Source organism: Chlamydotis macqueenii, chromosome Z, assembly GCF_036417535.1.
Source record: "Chlamydotis macqueenii isolate bChlMac1 chromosome Z, bChlMac1.mat, whole genome shotgun sequence".
Classification (NCBI taxonomy): domain Eukaryota; kingdom Metazoa; phylum Chordata; class Aves; order Otidiformes; family Otididae; genus Chlamydotis; species Chlamydotis macqueenii.
In genome coordinates, this window is record NC_141593.1 from 75,449,374 (window position 1) to 75,469,383 (window position 20,010).

The following is a 20,010-nucleotide window of genomic DNA, read 5'->3' on the forward strand; positions in this document are numbered from 1 at the left end:
ATCATGTCAGTCATTTTAAAAGTGCCTATCTGTGCCTAGAAGCTACTTGACCTGAATTGTACTTCTGATTTTCGCCATAATTAACTAACTTTATGACTACATAAATGTGTGGACACATTTGTCTGACTTGTACTTTGGACCTCCTTAAGTTGTTGCATATGATACACACAGAAGACAAACTTCACTTTCTGGATATGATTTATACCTATTTTGCTACCTGGCAGCCTTTACAGGCAATATTTTCTTCTCTCTTTCCCTTATTGTGCTTGTTCTGTCTCCTTAAGGAGGTGAATTGGTGCTAACAATGATAAGATCCTTCAAGGAAGTTTCCAGGCAAGGCAGTGGAAAACAAAATCAGCAAACTCTGATTTGTCTTTCACGGTATTAAACTGTTTCCTATGAGACAGTTACCATGAAGACAAATAACTTGTTTGCTTGTAGCAAACAAGTCTCTTCAGTTCTACACAGTCCTATTAAATTGTTAAGACTATAATTTATATTTATAACAGGTTTCATTTTTCACCAGTAAAAACACCTAATGTCCGTTGTTTACCCATGGAGTTATGGCTCAGATTTTCCAAATACCAGCATATTTCTTAACTGTTGTGAATAATTTATTTCGTGGGGGAACACAGCAACTTTTGAGCACAACTGTCTTTAAGAACAGTGATTACTATCAGAATTAAAGATGAACTGGTTTCTTGGCTCAATTTTTCTAATTTGGTCATGTGAAGTTTAACATTATTTTTCTACCTGTTTTGACCTCCATGTAATGATGTTTCTCCTGCTTGTTGGGAATGATCTCACGACATAAACATAGTTCTTAGTGCTTTCTTGCACTAAAGATACAGCCCTAAGCCTGAGTGAATTTTATCCTTCTATCTACATTACAACTAGTGTCATAGGACTTTATTACCATATAGCAAAGTTCTGGGTGAACTGTTAGACTTTACACATACAATCCACATGAAGATCTGCATTTCACCTCTATTTAATGCATGCTTGGCCTTCAGTCCTATCACTCTATTAGGATAAGTCTTACACACCCTCACAAATCTGGCACATGCTTTTCTACATGATACCACAACCTCAAGGAGCTCTACTCAGATGTTTTCGCTGCTTTTTATCTCCCTTCCAGCTGCCCACACATCATTTGTTCCATCTTCTAGGGTGACCACAGTAATCTAATCACCTTCCTTATTACTCTCCTGCATTAGGTTCTGAAAAACCTGTTCATAGCCCAGCCGGATTCTTCTTCTCTCTGTAGCCAGGGTATGCTCCAGGTGGTCTTCTGTAGACAGAAGCTTTACGGGTTCTAATTCAATCTATTGAAATGAAAAAAAAAAACGTTCTGAATGCCATAATCATAACAAAATGCACTTTGAACTTAAAATGGTATTAGCATTTTCTACAACCTTTTGCTATCAACTGTCCAAGATGACAAGCTCTATCAATACAAACAAGTGCAGAGGTAAACTTCAAAAGATTCTGCATTATCCTTTCAGAATAATTTGTTAAAACCAGATGACAAAGTGCTTTTAGCTTTTAAATACAAATATACATGACAGCACACCCAGTGTGTGAAACAAAAGGTCTTAATATGAAGGTTTGAGTATTGGACTTTTGTATCTGAAAAATAATCCAGTCCCGTAGTCTATGGGAAGTGTACCCCAGAGCCCACTCCCACTCAGTACACAAATAGCCCGCTCCCTCTTTCACAATTCACTCCATACTCACATAGCCTATTTGATCCATCTGAGGATCTATTTTAAAGAAACACTGGTTTTCTGAGGTGGAGGAGAAACACATGAACACTCAGCACTTGAAGCAGCTTCAGACTCTACACATTTATGCCCAAAATGCTACTTGTGCCCAGACACACATCCTTCTCTTGCCAAGATCAGACCTTCTTCTCCTCTAAGTGCAACTTCCCATGTATGTCAGTTTAATGACAAACTGAATCCAAACCTGTACTGGCCTAAGAAAATAATTACATTTAGAGAAATACTGCAGAGGTGCCACTGAATAGTCACTTCTGTGATTTGTCTACAAGGTCTAGCCTCAGAAATCTTAAAATAATGCACAATCACTGCAACACAGACAAAGTCAAGATTTTGTGTCCTGCAGTGGTGCTGCTATGTTTCTCAGTCTTTCAGTCTTCACTCAAACTCTCTTCCAGTTTCTTTGCCTCCTTTCCTGTCTTCCTCAAGCACTTCCAAGCTTTTTCCAGACAGCCCAGCTAAAAGATTAAGATGGTGAGTGCACCCTGTTGCTCTCTGCACAACTTCATCAACAGCTGTTCAGAAAAATGGATTTCAAAAAATGTTCTTTAATTTCTCCAGTTTGTGATGGAATTTGAACTGAAGTCTCAAACTCCTTCTGTGGCATTCCTGTCTTAAGCCTAATCTTAGTTAATCATCACCAATTTAATACTGAATTAACCTCCCCGGAAATTTGAGCAAAAGGTGATATCAAACCAGTGACACTTTATACTATTTTAGTGCTTTTAGGTAAACCAGTTTAGCCATTAACCTTTCAGAGACAAGCTAGGCTTTAGTTTTGGTAAAACTCTTCTCATCTTTTTCTTCTGCAAACTGTAATATATCATTGCAGAAGAGAAAGTAGAAATGATTGGATATATTAATTGCTCATGGGATGACTGCTCCCTGCCAATCTGCAATGGATATTAAAAAAGCAGATGCACTGTCATAACACATTCAACAGGACAGGAAACTCAGAGATGTGACTCTAGTCTCTAGTTGCCCAGAGAGGTGGTGGATGCCCCATCCCTGGAAACGTTCAAGGCCAGGCTGGATGAGGCTCCGAGCAACCTGATCTGGTTGGAGACGTCCCTGCTCCTTGCAGGGGGTTGGACTAGATGACCTTTGAAGGTCCCTTCCAACCCAAACCATTCTATGATTCTATGATACTATGTTCAAAGGGAGTTCACGAAGACAGTCTGAGGAACATCCGGCCTTTCTCATATAAAAAACTTTAAAAGAACTGTGCCCATCTGGCACAACAATGTGAAGGCCAAACAGTACTATGACTGATTACTAAATACCTCCAGGAAGCCAAACACTGGGGAGAAGAAACAAGATTGGCATGAAAACTACTTAACAAGAACGGCAAAGAATTAATTTTGATTGGAATCTAGCTTAAAAATAATGTCTTATATCTGAATAGTAACGTCTGAACAACTTTTGAGAAAGGGAGAGTGAAGGGTAAAGAAACCCCAGCCCCAATATCCTTGCAGGTTTGAAGATGCGTAAAGATCATTTGCAGAAAAGGAGAGAGACCATGCAGACTTACAAGGATCTCTCTTCCCGTGCTTATCAATATTGCAGCCCTTAGAGACACTAGTTCTACTACTAAGAAATGTGCAAGAGAAAGTGGAAACAGTAAAAAAAGCTTAATAACTTCAGACTAGAGATGTGGAAAAAAAAAATCTCCATGTAGTCTGGACTTCAGGCTGTTTTCCTATTACTGATCATAATAAACAGTTATGAACATTCTCCTGTGTTTCACAACCAGAAAAGTTGGGTTATTTCACAGAAACTCAGTCCCAGTAACTTCAAGTGTAGAAGAAAACAGAAAGAATACCTTTCCAGCACCAACTGGTTTGGCTACGTATGTTGCATATGCCACGCTCACAATTTTTTCAACATCAGTCAAAACGTCCTGTACTGTAACCTTGATGCCAACCTACAAGGAAGAAGGCAGTGGAGGAACGAGACAAAAAGGGTATTTACGTCATTGTTAGTTGAGTTGAGACAAAATGATGGAGCGTTTATCAGACTAATCACATCCAGTCTCTTAAACCTAAAAGAGAAAAGGTAAAAAAACTGCTTTGCTATCACTGATACATCTCTGAACACATGAGAACATCACAATATTGTCTGTGCTCTGAATAGCCCTTCAGTACAACAACTGCATACGTACATTTAGCATCACTTGTAGGGTAAAATTAAAAATAGGAAAGGTGCTTAGATTTAGTTTTATGGATATCTCTTTCCATTTACTTGTGTGCCTTTTGGAGTCCCTGTCTGAATCTTTCTAGGATACATACGAGAAAAAAAAGTCTGTATAAACATACAAAAAACACAATGAAACACTTGAAGGCAAAACAATGTATTCGATCCTGCGAGACAGGCCTGACATGCATCAAAGCTTCTGTTTTTTTTTTCTAATTTTTAGAACCTTTTGAAATACATTCTCTGTGAGACACACGACTCTCGTTAGAACTGGACTTGGGCACAATACAGAGGAAAGTACCCTTAAGGTTCAGTCCTGACTGCAACTAAGTGACTGGGCAATGCACTGCATGCTCCTGACAATATGCAGAGTAGGAACACGCATAAACCTGAGATAAATATTTTTGTATTAGAAGTTTCAAAAACACTCAGAGCTCCACCTATTCAGTGGATCCTAGCTATGATCCCAAGACTGCTTAGAGGTCAACAGCTTTGGACTAGATCAACATCACCTGGCTCATCCTGTTCATCACACCTGCCAAAGACTTTAAGTTTGCAGGGTCCAGCTTCTATTTTGACATGGATTATTTTGCAGCAAATATGCAATTATAATAGTCATTATGAAACCAAAGTTTTATTAGGCAGTGTTACTGTTTAGATAGCTGCACAAAGCTCCTTTTGCAACAAGTAAGACTGGACCCATATTGTATTCCTATCCTCTTTCCACCTCTCTTCTATTCCTTAAAAATCTTTAGGAATAAGAGTGATGATCTCTTACCTCCATGCTGGTTTTGAAAGCTCTGTTCACCTTTGCTTTGATGGTAATAATTTGTCCCACCCTGTGAAGAAGAATAACATCTTACGGTATGTAATCATGCCGCTTAAGATTTTGAACCTGCCTCTCTAGGTATTCCTAACAGTAGTGAAGAAAATCTCATTAATCAGCCTGTGTCTTCCATACTGTACTGAAAATGCACTGAAAAAAAAGGCTTAGCACTGTTATTCATCAGTCAGACTCCATTCATTATGCACTCAGAAAACTGCATAAGCTTAACACTAGCATTCCCTCTCCTTGCTGATGTCTGTATGACGTCAGGTATGCTCCAGGCCCCAGGTCCCCCAAGAAATTTTGGCCTTTTGCTCAAAGGTACATCCTGCTGTAAGTTACACTGAATTACTGAGTACATTTAGCTGCAAAACCACACAAGATACACTCCATGTGCATTCTCTAGCACACCTGCACCCAAGGAAATAATCCCAGGACAAAAAGCGCTCTTTGACATCTTTGAAGAATGTGGAAAGAGTTTACTTTCCAAGTTTGGCCAAAAACAGCAGCATGTCTCTTCTGTCCTAACAGCATATGATACATACAATACCTATTCGGAATTATATATTTTTTACTGACATAGAATCAAATTTAAATTATAAAATACTTCCACTTTCCTTCTGAAATGTCTAAAATACCTGTTACTTCTGGTAACAAGAATAACCCTTGTTTTCAAATCCCTAATATCCTAACACAAGGCACTGCTGAAGGGGTGGAAAGAAGGCAGTTTCCTCTGAAGTTGTCTTGAGCAGAGCAGTAAAAGGACAGGATGTGCATGATGAGAACCACAGCCAAAATAACTGGGCATCAGGCCACCGACTTCAGGGAATTTAGACTGACTTACAACTGCTAAAGATCAGTCCCAGAGCAGGCAAAGTCCAGCTAGCTACATCCGAGACTGCAAAATATAACTCAGATCACTTGACTACCTATGAAGTAGGCATTTATAGTTAAGGATCTGGCACAGTTATGACACTGGCTTATAAAAAAGAATTCTTTATCATTCTTTCCTATTTTAATTAATAGTGCTTGGATGTTTAAAGCTAAGGCTTTTCTTAAATTGCTTCTCTCAATGCCAGAACTTCAAATGAACTGTCCAAACACTAGAATGGGGAGTAGGAAACCTGCTCCTTTACAATACCAGACAGGAACAACCAACTGCACAGAAATTTTCTTCTTCACATTCAAGAACACAAGTGGAAGCCTTTGAGTAGACAGGGGGGAAAAATGGTTAGAAGAAAGAATTAAGAGCATCTGCAGATACACAGCTGTCATTACCTTTTGAAGAACATATTGAGAAGCAGCTTTTCCTTCAGTCATTGCAAAGAAAAAGCACAATCACTAACATAACAGTTCTAAACTGCGCAGCTAAGGGACCCACCAGCTGATTTACAAAAAGGAGAGCACAATATTTAGCACAATATTTATACTCAAGCTTGGAAAAGAATTTAACACTATGGTCTCATAAAAACCCTTTAGAAAGCTTAGAGACAGAACTCAGTCAAGTACCCTGAAACACCTCTGAAGACTCTCTATCTGCCACAAAACTCCCATGAGGATTACAGTAACACAGTCGCAGAGGTAATGACAAGTACAAGGTGAAAAAAGACAGAACATATTCATTAGATAAATCCTCTGATTGAACATGACACATACTGATAGTGAGTGTGAGGCCTTCCTTAAAAATGGGAGAGTTCAGATTCTCCACAGAAGCCTGCAGAGGACGTCACGGTCCCTGCCTAGAACATCATGCTGCCAGATTGTCCCAGCTCCCAGCAGGGACTGCAGAGGCCTCAGGCTTATTGGCAGGGCACTATTCTTCTGTACAAAGATTTCACCTTTGTCAGTGACGCCTCCCTGGTGACCTCTCTTGCTCTGTGCGAGAACATTGCATAAGAAAGGTTGAGAAAGGGAAGTCTGGGTCTGTCTGGCTTTGAGGAAACCACAGGGTGGGAACAAAAGAACAAAACTGGAAGTGATGTCTCTCAGCCTAAGACACCAACCGTGCAATAAGGGCAGGTTTGGACTCCACAGACATTAAATTCCCTATCTGACTGAGATCTCCCCTGGTGCTCCAAGCAGTCTATGTTGCTGAACTCAACATTTCGTTGTAGAAAAGTGTAGTCCTCTGGGGTCCATGGCCATATCAGAAAATAAAGATGTCAGAATTTTATGATAGGGAAATGTCTTTTCACATACTTTCGGGAGCTGTTCTAAAATGAAATATTTTACATTGTATCATGTAATCTGACTTTGGACAAACTGATTTACTTAAGACAAGGGAGTCCATCAGCTTGGGCATTTAAACAGATATGTAAGGGCAGAAGTCACAGAACACCACACTTTCACTCTAAGTGGCAGAAAACTTTTGACATGTACAGAATAATAGAATCTTTAAGGTTGGAAAAGACCTCTAAGATCATCAAGTCCAACCATCAACCTAACGCCAACATGTCCACTAAACCATGTCCTGAAGAATGAACTGAACATGATTCATATATGGAGCCCTAACAAAATTTAAATAAATGTAATTTAAAATCAGATGTTCTTACTATCACTGAACTGCTGCATATTAAAAGACAAGAAAGAGGGATTTGTTTGTTATCATGGCATAAAACTGAGCTGTGCAATACATAGTTTTTCTGAAATCTGTTTCCATGTCAACTGAAAAGAAGTATGCACAGAAGAGTTAATCGTTACAGATCATTTGGTAACCTGAGTTAGGTAAATGAAATCTTATAGCAGGTAACTTAGAAAACACCTTTTTAATTTACTAGAGGGACAGGAGATACAAGAGCTCTCTTATTTATGAAAGATGTTTGTATAACCAGCAAGATCTGGCAAAATTCGGGAAATTACACAGTAAGCTACAAACATAGTGTTAGGGGTGACCTGAGGCTGAAAAATAATTAGTGAAACCACTTCACAGTTACTATGCTTATACTCTAAATTCTCATTAAAAATGAAACATTGGCACCGCAAGTGGAAGGAGAACTAGAGAGATACTTATAAACAAATTTGGAAGGAAAAGTATTTTCATTATATTTTAGAAGCTCTTGTCTGCTCTCAGAAACAAGAGACAAAATTGCTCTGAAGCTGCTGAAATTTGAAATATTATGCCTGAAAGAAAAACATTATCCTGACTTCATTTGTAGGACTCTTTGATTACAGTTTTCACGGACAGGATTTTTTCCTAAGGACAAAATTAAAGACACAGAACAATTACTAGCAGGACAAACACTTTAAAACTAATTTTGTAAAACAGACCAAGAAATCCTCGAGTTCTAGATTCAGTATGACCATGCCCACTTCTTTGTTACTGGTTCTCGTTCTCACTCTAATGGCCACTACGCTAAAAATCTACTGTTCAGAAGTTTGAGTGGATGCTTATTTTACACTTGTGTACTGTAAACAGTTTTAGATTGACATCAGCTGTACATTTGACAGCCAAAGTTGCTTGGTTCACCGTCACAACAACTGCATGTGTATCAGTCTGTGTAACCAGGTTCATGCCATCTAAGCACTCATTAATTTAGAGATTGCAAGGTGTAAAACCACACAAAAACTACCAACTCATGGCTGTAACTTTCTGTAGATACATGGTTGTGGAATAAATGTGCTGTTACCTCTTACAGTGTATTTTCTCTCTTGGAAAATAATGAAAAATGGTTAAACCAAAAATTAAGTCCTGTAGTATCTTGTAGACTCAACATTCGGTGATCACAAATGCAAAACATTTCTGTTTTGCTACATGAACACATTTTTTTAAAAGAGCTGAAAGAAGGAGATAGTAAGAAATAAACTGAAAAAGCACTTGCAACAATAAAAATACTCACACAATAACTGTTACAGGTATGTATTCCTTATTTAACAGAGATAAGAAACGGCCTGCAGCATTCACTTTAATTAGAGCCAAAGATCACTGGGCCATCGTTTCTCACCTAGCACTTAGGTTGCCAAGTCAAAGTAACTACAGTTTATTTCTGACCTGTGAAATTGATCTCTTTTCTAGGTGGGTCAGGCTATCATACATAGAAAAGAGCAATTTCGAGACTTAACCCTGTGACTCTGAGGAGTTCATTGTCCTGCTATCTCAGAATTTATAACACCTCAGTTTATCTCTGCCAAATAAGAATGTCTAGAATTAAAACCTTTGACTGTTATTAGCTGGTTTTGTACCTGGCAGCCTCTTCAAACTGTATGTCATCCATAGATGCTGTCACGCAAGACACACCAGCGTGTTTCTCAGCTTCAAAAGAGACACATGGACACACAATTACCACACTGCATTTGCAGCAAGCTATTCACCTACATACTCGTGCACGAGACAGAGATGAAACACAGCAGATCCCAGTTGTTCCTTTGATCACCCTAATGCAAGTTTGCAGTGGACTCCTTAGAAAAAAAAGAAGATAAACAAGCTTAAAGTTAGTATTTACCATGAAATAAGGGTAACATCAGCAGATGAGACTATATGATGACAACGACCCTACTCACTTTGAAAAGCTCTGTTTGAAGTGTTTCCCTAAAAACAAACATGCTGGTAAGAGAGAACTAACAAGCATGTTGCAGGATAAAAAAAAGTCACAAAACATTAACAAGCCTACAGAAATCTCAGCAATCTCCCTCAAAATAGGATGCTGTGAATGTTGGCTATGTTAAACCAGCGCAGAAATTTTATGCGTGTTGAGGACTCTCAGACACAGGAGACAGATCTACTGGCTTATTAGTGTGGCCGTAGCAGTGGAAAGCAGGTAAGTACATACCCTCAGTGCTGTACTAAAACCACAGGAATTAAATAAAAACAAATATAAACAAGATTTAAAAAATCAAACCCAAGTACTTACTTATTGTAAAATATTTTTAACCTAAATTTGAACTGTATTCTTCAGCTCCCTACGATGCAGTTGGTTATGAAAAAGAATCCATCCTATTTGTATTAATTATGAAAGTTCATCTGGAAAAGCTAAAAATCTTAACCGTTAATAGTTCATAGCCCAATAGTTATCTTTTTACAGCAAGTTATTGTGATTTATTATTTATTTGACCATAGCACCTAGATTTCCAAGTCAGAGGCTAAATGTCCACCACATTGGAAGCTGTATAAACACAGGGAACTCCTGTACCAAAATGTTTCCTGAGTGACAGAGGCAAAAGAGGGGACTAGCAGGAAATCTAGAAAATGGCACTGCACACCAGGCAAGAGTTCTTACTCCCAAGCAGCCCAGAATTTTTAGTGAGCATCGCAAAAAAAAATCTGGAGGAATCAGAGAGAGGATGGTGCATGAGTTGAATCAGTATCTGAGGATTTCCCTTTGGAAATATGAGGGTAAAACAAACGAAGGCACTCATCAGAAAGATAGCAAACTGTGACAAAAGGGAAAAAGTCACTAACGACTAAGAGGATGGAGTCACCACTGTGATAGGTAATACAAGATGGTGACAGTCATAAATAGCCTCAAAAGTGAGGAAGCAACCAGCCAGATGAATCACATCTAAAGCAGCAGGATATGAAATGCAGAAGGTGCAAAGCCCAGGCACTTGCAACTGCAGCTGGCACTAATGTGAGTGAAGCCAAACAAATCCCTGCCGGGCACGTGGAGTTTGCTGTGACATGAAACGTGAAGTGAGGAAAAGTGTTAAAAATCCTTTGTGTGCAACAGGATTAGCCCTATGGGGTGAATGACTGCTGCTGCCCTAAGCCTAACCAAGTAAAAGCCATTATGAAAGGTGGATTGAAAGTGAGCTCTGGTGGCACATTCACAGCTGATGAAGATCATCACAGCTTAACGAAAGTCCAGGGAGCAAAGATGAACCATCCTAGCAGCTGGGGCTCTGCGACTTCGGAATAGGGATTTGAGTTCAGAGGTTGCTGACATCAGTTCAGAGTCTCTCCACAAAAAGCACTGCTGAGGGAAAATCACTGAAGGGCTGAAATCAAACAACTCCTTCATGCTAGAATAAATCTCAAAAAAAAAAAAAAGTGTGATCACATTGGGAGATTGCTACATGCTAGGTAGTTTCTAGGTTATTGTGTGGGACAAGTTCTCCAGCATCCCAACTCTTTCTATATTGGAAGAGCGGATTACGTAAAGCCGCACTGAACGTGGCACACACCTACACAGCAAGCGCTCCACGGTCACTGCGTCGCATGGAGACGCCATCCAGACATGAGTTCCCCAAATATACCCGCTACTCTCCGCAAGGCTCATTATGGACTGCTAATGTATGCAGCTGTACTTGGAAACGGAGTTCACTGACAGCAGCGATGGCAAAGCCTTGGGTTTGCTCAGTGCTTTAGAAGCGCCTTTCGCTTCCAGAAGTTAGCTGAGGAGATTTTGAAAGTTTTCAAAGCTGAGTTACACCAGACACAGAGTGCTCTGCACATTGGTTGGGTTTGTGGTGGTTTCTTTTTTTTTCCCACCCATGCGCCAATATTCTTAAATTAGTACTTGTATTTCTTCTAGTATTTCTCCTTTTTTCCATCCCTTTTCCCCCTCTGCTGTTACCTTTATTTTTGCTCACCAGAACCACCCCTGGCACCTCCTTCTTCCCTGTCCCCTGAGATGTGACACTCCTCCCCAGCCCCACAAGCCTTCTCACCCCCTTAAAGCCTATTCTTAATCTGACACCCCCCCTCCAATCTCCCACACTCGGCCCAAAACTGTCCCTCCAGCTCCCCAGGGGCAAAATTCCCCCTTCTTCTCGCCTCTCACTGGCAAATATCGGGATGGGGCTACTGGTGTGTGAGGAAAGGAGACGCTATCCCCACACAGCCGACGAGTTTCAGGCCGCTTTTCTGAGGGGACGTGGGGTGGGCACAGGGCGGCCCCTGGGCCAAATGGCGGCGGTGGTGCCTCAGCCCGCGGCCGCGGCCACCCCCGGCCCCGCGGCTCCCGCCCTCCCGCCGCCGCCCCCGCCGCTCTACCTGCCAGGCAGGCGGTGGCGTCCATCCACTTGAGGAGCTGCCCGGCGCCCAGCTCCCCGCGATGGTTGGCGTGGGCCGGGAAGACGGTCTGGCACATGCAGACATCTTCGCCCGCCGCCGCCCCGCGCCGCTCCATGGCGCCGCGAGTGAGGAGGGAGGCGGGCAGCGCCGGCACAGGCTCCCCCGGGCACGGAGAGGCAGCGCTGGCCAACCCCGGTCTCTCCGCTGCCTACCGGGCTGGGGCGGGCCGGTCCCGCCCCGACGCCCGGGGCTGAGGTGGAATCGCCTCCTCCGGCGGGGGCCGCGCCGCTGCGGGGAGGCGGGAAGGAGCGGCCGGGCTGAGGGACGCGGGGGTGCCGCGCGGCCCCGCGGGGGAGAGGAGGGCGGCCGCGGGGCTGCGGCCCGCTTCGACACCCGGTTCAACACCCAGTTCGACACCTGTCCCCTGTGGCTTCTGCCCCGGGACCTCCAAGGCCACCTCACGGCCTGGCGTCAGCCGCCACCATGGCGCGGCGGCCAAGAGCCTGTGCGGGTGCCACTGGCGGGTTTTGGCGTGCGCATCGCCACTGAAGTGTTTGTAATCTGTCTCAGGGTTTGGTTTTGTTTTGCTTTGTTTTTTTTTTAAGTCTTGCTCTCTGGTGTTGTCACCAACTTGACAGTCCAGCAGATGGAAGGCACATTCCCATCTCCAGAGGCGGTTGAACCTGAGAGGAAGGTGCCACGGCCTGGTGAACAGCTGGCCATGTGGATGTTCTGACACCTACCTTTGGTGGCCACGGCCCCCTGTCACCTATTCCCACAGGAGTTATAAACTGGAGACTTGACCTCCCCTTACCTTCTCCTCCTCACACGGCTGGTAAGGTACTGCAGGATACTGCTGCTCTTGCAAACTCTGAAAAGTTAAGCACGGCTGAGGAAGAGTAGAGCAATCGCTTTTGAATTGGACAGGAAGGTCAACTATTGCCATGGATACAGCATTACTACTACTGAAGGGTCAGCCACGGGAGGAAGGGCAGTTTGGAGATGCTCACCGGCGGGGCTTGTCGGCTGTTCAGGCAGGGCTGGTTAGTGGAGATGTGTTGCTTCGTCGACGTAGCGGAATGTGTAACCTGTAAAAGGTCTCTAAGGGAAGACTGCAAAGTTTCTATTTGACTGTGTCCTATTTTCCCCTCCCCAGGTATTGGAAATGGTTTTCAGCAGAGCAGCAGTCTTGTATAGCCTTTTCTTACAGCCCTTCCTCTTTACCATCTAGCTACAACTTGTTACACACTATTCCAATGACAGGCTTCCCATGTTTATTAAAAACATGCAGAAATGAATTTATACCATGAATGCTTGTTCATTTAAACATTGTTAAAGATCCAGCTTTAACCTGTAACAGCAGGGAAAAACTGAATTTTAACCAACCTGCCTCACCAAAATAGTTTCTCAGTGCAGCAGGGATTTTCTTCCCACATGGTCTGTTACTATGATTGCACTATAGCAAGATATCTGTTTCTTTGTCACATTTCTTCTTTTAGCAAGCAACAGGATGGCCATACCATCACACTAGTTACATTCTAGAGGATACTGTCACTGAAAATCAGCATGGTGTGCTATTCCCTAGATTTATTTCTGTTCTGTTGCCTCAGAAAAAAAAAAGTTTGTACTGATTTCTCGTTCCTTCTTTGACTGGCCTCTGTGAAGGAAAGAAACAGACTTTCTTGGAAGTGGCAGTGGCATAACTCCGTCTCGCTACCTGAACAGGCTTTGTAAGTAGTATGCAGCCGGTATTTTCTCCTTCCTCGTCTGCTCAATCCAGATGACAAAAACTTATCAACTTCTCACACCATGGATCCTGGAAGATTCTTTAAACACAACATTTTTCTATTACAACAAAATAACTTGTGTTTTGCCTGCCTAGGCCAGTAATTTATACATTTGTTTTCAGGTTTACCTTGTCACGCTCATTGACCAGGCTTTCTCTAAGATAATGCATAGTTGTTGTTCTTTCACTGGTAGCTTTCACCTCTATTTAACACAGTCCCAGTGGTGAGGTGTTGGGCCCATAATATAGCTGTTGTCTGCTGTGCAATTAGGGGCTGCAAAGCTCTTAGTACCACAGAGAGGTAAAAGTAAAATCTAAATCTGCGCCCATCTAAGAGTTTCTGAAGTATGTAGAGGAGTACACGCTTGGGGCGAGTGGTCAGCAGAGCTCTTTTAGGCTGTAGGTGGAAGAGTCTGAGAAACACAAAAGGTAACTTCTCTCATTCCTGTTGAGATAAGGGAAAGCTGGTATTTGAAAAACACACCCCAGAGCTGCAGATCCCTCTTGATTTCTAGGGAAGGATATCATTCAAAGTATGTTTATTGGAAGCAGTTGCTGCTCTTCAACAACAGGAATGGCCACCCGGGATCCAAATGAGCAATGCACGTGGCTTCCACTGCTGTGAACACTTCGCAGACACACGTGGAGACTGAGGTGAGGGAACTCACTGCCTGAAATGCCCTTTTCCCAAATGAGTGTCTGCTTTTGTAAGCTGCCTTTCTCCTGCCCTCCAGCTCCTCTTCTTTGACCCTGTCTGCTGAGGTAACAGACTCTAATGCCTGGTTTACAGTTGGCTTCAGCAACACCTTTCTGTGCAGTCTCTTATACTCCTTTAGCTTCTCAAAGCGTCTCCATTGGAGTAACTGAATATTTTACAGCCTTCAGTCTATTTGTTCTCAGAAAATACCTGCGAAGTCAGTGCTAGTCTCCTTTCACAGCTGAAAAATCAGGGAAATTAAGTTACTGGCCCAAGTTCACAGAGGAGATCTATGCTTTTCAATGGTGTCCCAATTGAAAAGCACCTTTTGTGGCAGGGTAGCCTATACCAGCACCTCTGGCATCACCACCAGACCAACAATACGTGGCTAAGGTGGTCTCTGGGAAGCATCTTTGTGAACCATCAGATCTCTCTTTATTGATGCCAACTGTGGCGAGAGGAACAAGTGGTCAAAGACAGATAGGAGATGCCTTACCTTCAAACTCATACATCACTCAGTCAACAACTTTGGTGAAACTGCTCTTTTTGAAATGAGAACTGATTGTGAATTAGGGTGACATAAACTTTGAAAGTTTGTTTCACTGACTAAGAAACTGAGTTCCCTTCAGAGCTGTTGCTTCCTAAAGCAGTTTAAAAAAGTTTTTGCCAAGAAATTATTCACGCTACAAATGGCTTGAGGCTTCTTGAGCTGAACTGAAATAGTAAAACAACAACAGGTACAGTACTGTTTGGAATATATTTACAAAGAAAAAACAGAATGGATATTAGGTTATCATCTCCTAATAATATGCATTTGTAATAGAAGCAACATAACTTAAAAAGCTTCGTGCAGCACAACAGTGTATCTCACAGGCGTTGTGAAGAACAAGACACAGCACAATGCCTGTAGAGGAATTGTGCCAGAAGAGGTGAGGCACTTTATTAATAAAGGATGAGTTCAGTATTAGATGTGAATAGATCTTCCGCAAAGTAAAGCCATTACAGCGAGCAAGACGTACTATTTAATCATACAGCACACAGGCAGCGAGCAGCCCACTCAACTGATAACGTAACTGCTCCAGACCTGCATTTCATCCCAGTTAGAATTCATTCTGAGAAGTAGTGTAGGACAAGGGAGTGGCAAAGGAGGGCTGATTAAGAACCGAAGTTCCACAGAAGCCTGTATTCTAGAATTGGTTTTTGTGTTTCTACCAAAATTCCTTAAATATTTAGACCAATGTATGCATCACTGGAGACCTTTAGCGTTCCTTGGAAAATAACAGACCAATGTGGTAATTGTGACATCATGAACACATTCACAAATCTTTTCTTACCAGTGGAGTCAGCAGCTGTAGGACACACCTCCAAAATGGATCTTTTTGGTAATGTTTTAAATACAGATGTCAGTTACTCCATTAAATCAACTATAATATATAGCTGTGCGTCTTTGTAGACTGTATACTTCTGTATTCTTGACACAAAATGTTACTGCCTGAAGTTAGAAATGTTTTACAGATTTGTAGTTTGAAAATACAAATACTTCTTGTAAAATGAAACTTTATTCTAAAATGTATCCAAAATTGCAAGACACAAGCACCATTAAACAGATAAATAGACATATATTTATGTACAGAGAGCATCAAAACACAAAACAATTGTTAATATAATTCTTATACCATTTTAATGAGTATCCATCAATAAAACTTTACAATTTAAAGAAGACTTTTCAGTTGCAAAACAGTTGTAAAATCATATGTATAAATTATGTTTACTACAATTCCAATAACAGAGGCAAAGTAAAATACAAAAATAATAATCAATACTGCAAATTCAAATACAAAACCCAAAGTAATGCTGCACAGGTACATATGTACACTGGATGAATTCATGCAGCTAGGCAGTGCAACAAACTGCTTAGTTTAACTTATCACAAAATGGAACAACCATGTCGGCAAACAGAAGAAAATATATTTTTGTAATAAATCATAGTGCATTTTGAAGTTAGACTTTCTAAAATGACTGTTGAATGATATACTTCTAAAATTCCCCACGTGATTTGAGATTCCCCATCTCCTCTCCCACAAAATAAAATACAAATGACAAAAGCTAAAAAACCCACTTAGTAAATAGTCTGATGTACTGGTACCATCTTGATTTTTTTTTTTTTTTTATTCTCGGTATCAGACTTGTTTGCAAGTGTCCGTGTCCACAGGGACATGCATGACTCCTTGCGACCAAAAGTAAATCTTTCACGCTCCAATGCTATCTCCATAAACTGAACCTCACACGGTGCCTAGACTGCACTGGTTTGAAGAGACACAGCTGAGCCTTGAAAAAAGAACTCTGAAATCCCTATGAAGTATAGAGAGAGTAAAACGGAGGACAGAGACACCTCATCAGTCCCAGAACTCCTATCCCCAATTGCTTTAATTACATAAACAAAAAGATTAACATAAGAGGCTTTTATGGCTTGGATGAAATTTCTGCTGATTTGCTGGGCAAGCGCAAAGTCCATGTTTCTCCACAGGGCTTGCCTTTCACAGTGCAGAAGGCTACAGACTATTTTGGTTGGTGAAAGGAAGCCTCAGGTAACTATACAGAAAAATACTTCCGTGGTGAAAAATGTATTAAAGAAACAAAATCACAACAGAACCTTTTGAAAACGGTGATTTCTTGTGTAGCAGTGACACTAAGACATGGCTGTTCACCTTTGAGTTCTGCGTTGGTGTATCATGAATATGTGGATAAAACTGAGGTTCATACCTCATTGAATATTACTGCTTAAGTGTCAAAATTAGATGAGATACAATTACACAGTCTGACAGGTTTTTTCCTTAAAATCTTAAATGATAAGCACGCTCAGTGTTTTCACTAGGAAATTACTGCTAAAATGCTACATTTCTTTGCTGAGGAGACATTAATTTACAGCAGCCTGGAAACTACTGAAGAGTCGCTCCCTGCATCCTTTGTGCTTCCAAAACCCCCTTCCAAACCATCGCTAACTTTCAAGTTAACGGGAGTTTTGAGCAAAAAAAGGGATGCAGGAAAACCCCTGTATTGGGTAAACAATGTAGCACTTTACACAGCAGCATTTCTAAATTTCCAGCATGCAAGCACGTGTAGAGACAAGCAAAGAGACGGCATGCGCTGCAGTGATATGTCATTGTGCTTATGTCTGGTGAGAATACTATGGCATTTTCACCTGGGAAAACATACACGTTGCCCCCAGAAGACTCCACTAGCCGGTATTAATGAAGCCATCAGCTACTATGTAGTAAAGAACACCCCAAAAGAGGGAAGAAGTTTGCTCGTAGCTTATAGATACTGAAGCTGAAGAGAATTACAAAGGCACGATACAAGCCTATATTTCTTGTAAATTATATATATTCATATATTTTTGCTCATACCACCTCAAGATACTGAATGGTAAAATAATAACTGAAGATACAAATGTTAATTGAGAGTTAAGCACTAAAAATAAATGATTGCTGGAGAAGATAGCTCATTACCTGCTACATTTCTACCCTTCCTGGTGGTAAGCCTGTCCACCTTTCCTCCATGGGCTGACAATACCCATCAAGATATTCAAGAACATGGTGATCCACCGAGAAAACTGGAAGAGTGTCAGATGACAGACAGAATGGCTTCACGCATCTGAAAAGTTGTCAGTAAGTGGCTGCCACAGCAATATTTCCCATTGCAATGGTTTTTACTTTTGGCCCAGAATTCACCGAGAACCCAGAAACAGCGAAAATTCATACCCATTTCCATGCAGAGATGAGGCTAAGATAATCCGTGAAAATAACATTTTGGTTAAGTTCGGCACTCAAAATACTGAACAGCAGAGCAGGGATTGTACTAGTGTTATTGTAAGAAATGATTCTCGATTTCTCTATTCATAGCTACACAAGATGCATATCATTTTCAACACTGAAAGACTCACAACTCGGGAAATAACGCAAATGTATCAATACCACTCCTGGTAAACGCACGAAAAAATTACACCCACTTTTGTGTGGTGAAGTTACATGGCAACTCTGGAGGCAGCTGCTCTTGATGGCCCAGCTGTGAGAATGCAGACACTCTTAAGAAGGTGAAAAGGTGCAAGTTACACCATTTGCATTTTGAAACTTCAGGTGTTCTTCAGCTTGCAACAAGAATTGGTACAACTGCTGCTATGATTTCGTACCGGCAGATAATGAGGAAAGATATCAAGTTGCACTAGAATAAGGTAGGTGTATGGTGCAAGCCTTAGGTGGAACCTGCTATAAATGGGCTTTGCTAATTCGCAGTAACGCTGTCTGCAAAGATCTGCTCTGTCTGCAACTGGATACTTTCCTCATCTCCAAACCAGCATGTGAAATCATATAACATTTACAGCAAGTTTACCCCTCTCCCCCTGAACTGCCATTACTACCTGTATTCTCACAATCCTAAATTAGGAGCTCCTAGATTTATTCCTTAAAGCTCTGTGGAAAGGCATCTTTAGCCACCCCTAGAAAGTGTGAACATTAATATCTGAGTTACAACCTTACAGCAAAATTTAAAAGTAGTGTATGTTATTGCTGGTGTTGATTCATGGTTTCTTCACGTGTTGCTTTCAGGGAATGAATCAATGCAGGCGAAGAGTGAGAGAGCCCGCTGAACAAATAAAAGTGAGGATTTCTAAGCAGTTGTAAACCTTCTAGAAATGTTCAAACAAGTTAGTTCAAGTTATACTTGTTTATGGAAAAGGAACTAAAGACGAAGAAAATAGCAACTCTGGGGCAGAAATCTCATGTTTGAGATTGAAGGATTCAGAAACTGATCTGGAAGCCACTCAGATTCAGGCTCTTAGGAGCTGCGTTATTCTTGCCCATACCAGGCTCAAATAAATATGCCTCTGTGCACAGGGATGTGAAGCTAAATATAAACCCTTGGATTCATTCCACCTAATTGTAGGCCTTTGAAAGTATGCAGGATTTATCAGTGGAGACAGCAACTGATGCCATAATACAATCTTCTAGAGGCACCTCCTCTTCTGTCCCTCCTCTGACTTACAGAACAGACCTAGGCTAGTTATTTTTAGGCAGCTACAATTAGGGTGGGATGAATCAGACCACAGTGTGGAGCAGAAACAAGTCTGAGGTGGTGGAACAGTATTACCATTACAAAACACAGTCTGCAATAGCCTTGTCTGAGGCCCCAGCCCAAATACACTTCGTGGTTAGTGACCCACACAGTCCATGTCTTTGCAGCTCCTCAGTTTTGCAAGGAACTTTCAAAAGATAAAACAGCTTGATTCTATGACCTTGTTTCTCTTGCTTGGTCCTTAGACAAGTCGCCTTCTCTGAACATGGGATTCCCAGAGCTGTGCTACACGGGCTGTCAGAGGCACTCTGTGACAGGACGCTCTCTCAACAGGCAAATGCACACCGAGCTGTATTCTGGTACCACAAGAACTAACACCACCAAACCTCTCAGCACTTCAACAGCTGTGGAAAAGAGCTCTATATTTCAAAAAGGGTTTTAAAATAAGGGAAGTCTCAGGGGCATGTCTGTTTTCTGACACAGTCAAAGGGCTTCAATGAGAGATGTATCCGTGGTACAACTCCTTCCAAGGGCTGCCGCTGGGATAGTCACAATCCCCCAAAGCAAGACCCTAAACCATTTGGGAAGGGATCACGGTAAGGCAGTGTGTTTGACCTCTCATCAACACAGATCACTGCCCTTCTGAAGCCATCCCAGAGGCTGCTTTTAAAAGTTACACACGAGGTCCGGAGAAGTTGCAGCTGGAGC

The 20,010-nt window shown here is 41.6% G+C and overlaps 2 protein-coding genes across 7 annotated transcripts in view; both read right to left on the bottom strand.

The window, feature by feature from the left end:
- The window catches only part of ACOT12 (acyl-CoA thioesterase 12), a 30,193-nt gene extending 18,260 nt beyond the window's left edge, over nucleotides 1-11,933 (bottom strand). The window contains exons 1-5 of one of the 2 annotated variants that reach the window (XM_086770654.1): nucleotides 11,729-11,933; nucleotides 8,980-9,049; nucleotides 4,753-4,813; nucleotides 3,604-3,705; nucleotides 1,193-1,325 (exon numbers count right to left, since the gene is read on the bottom strand). In XM_086770654.1, coding sequence (XP_086626780.1) covers nucleotides 1,193-1,325; nucleotides 3,604-3,705; nucleotides 4,753-4,813; nucleotides 8,980-9,049; nucleotides 11,729-11,864 — 502 coding nt within the window. In that variant the 5' untranslated portion in view covers nucleotides 11,865-11,933. Of the gene's footprint in view, nucleotides 1-1,192; nucleotides 1,326-3,603; nucleotides 3,706-4,752; nucleotides 4,814-8,979; nucleotides 9,050-9,116; nucleotides 9,196-11,728 lie in introns of both variants that reach the window. The other variant, XM_086770656.1, reaches the window with a different exon arrangement.
- Nucleotides 11,934-15,772: 3,839 nt separating this feature from the next.
- Nucleotides 15,773-20,010, bottom strand: part of SSBP2 (single stranded DNA binding protein 2) — a 191,909-nt gene continuing 187,671 nt past the window's right edge. For all 5 annotated transcript variants that reach the window (XM_086770738.1, XM_086770737.1, XM_086770740.1 and 2 more), the window contains one exon: nucleotides 15,773-20,003. The gene's annotated coding sequence lies outside the window, so the exon portion shown is untranslated. The remainder of the gene's footprint in view (nucleotides 20,004-20,010) is intronic.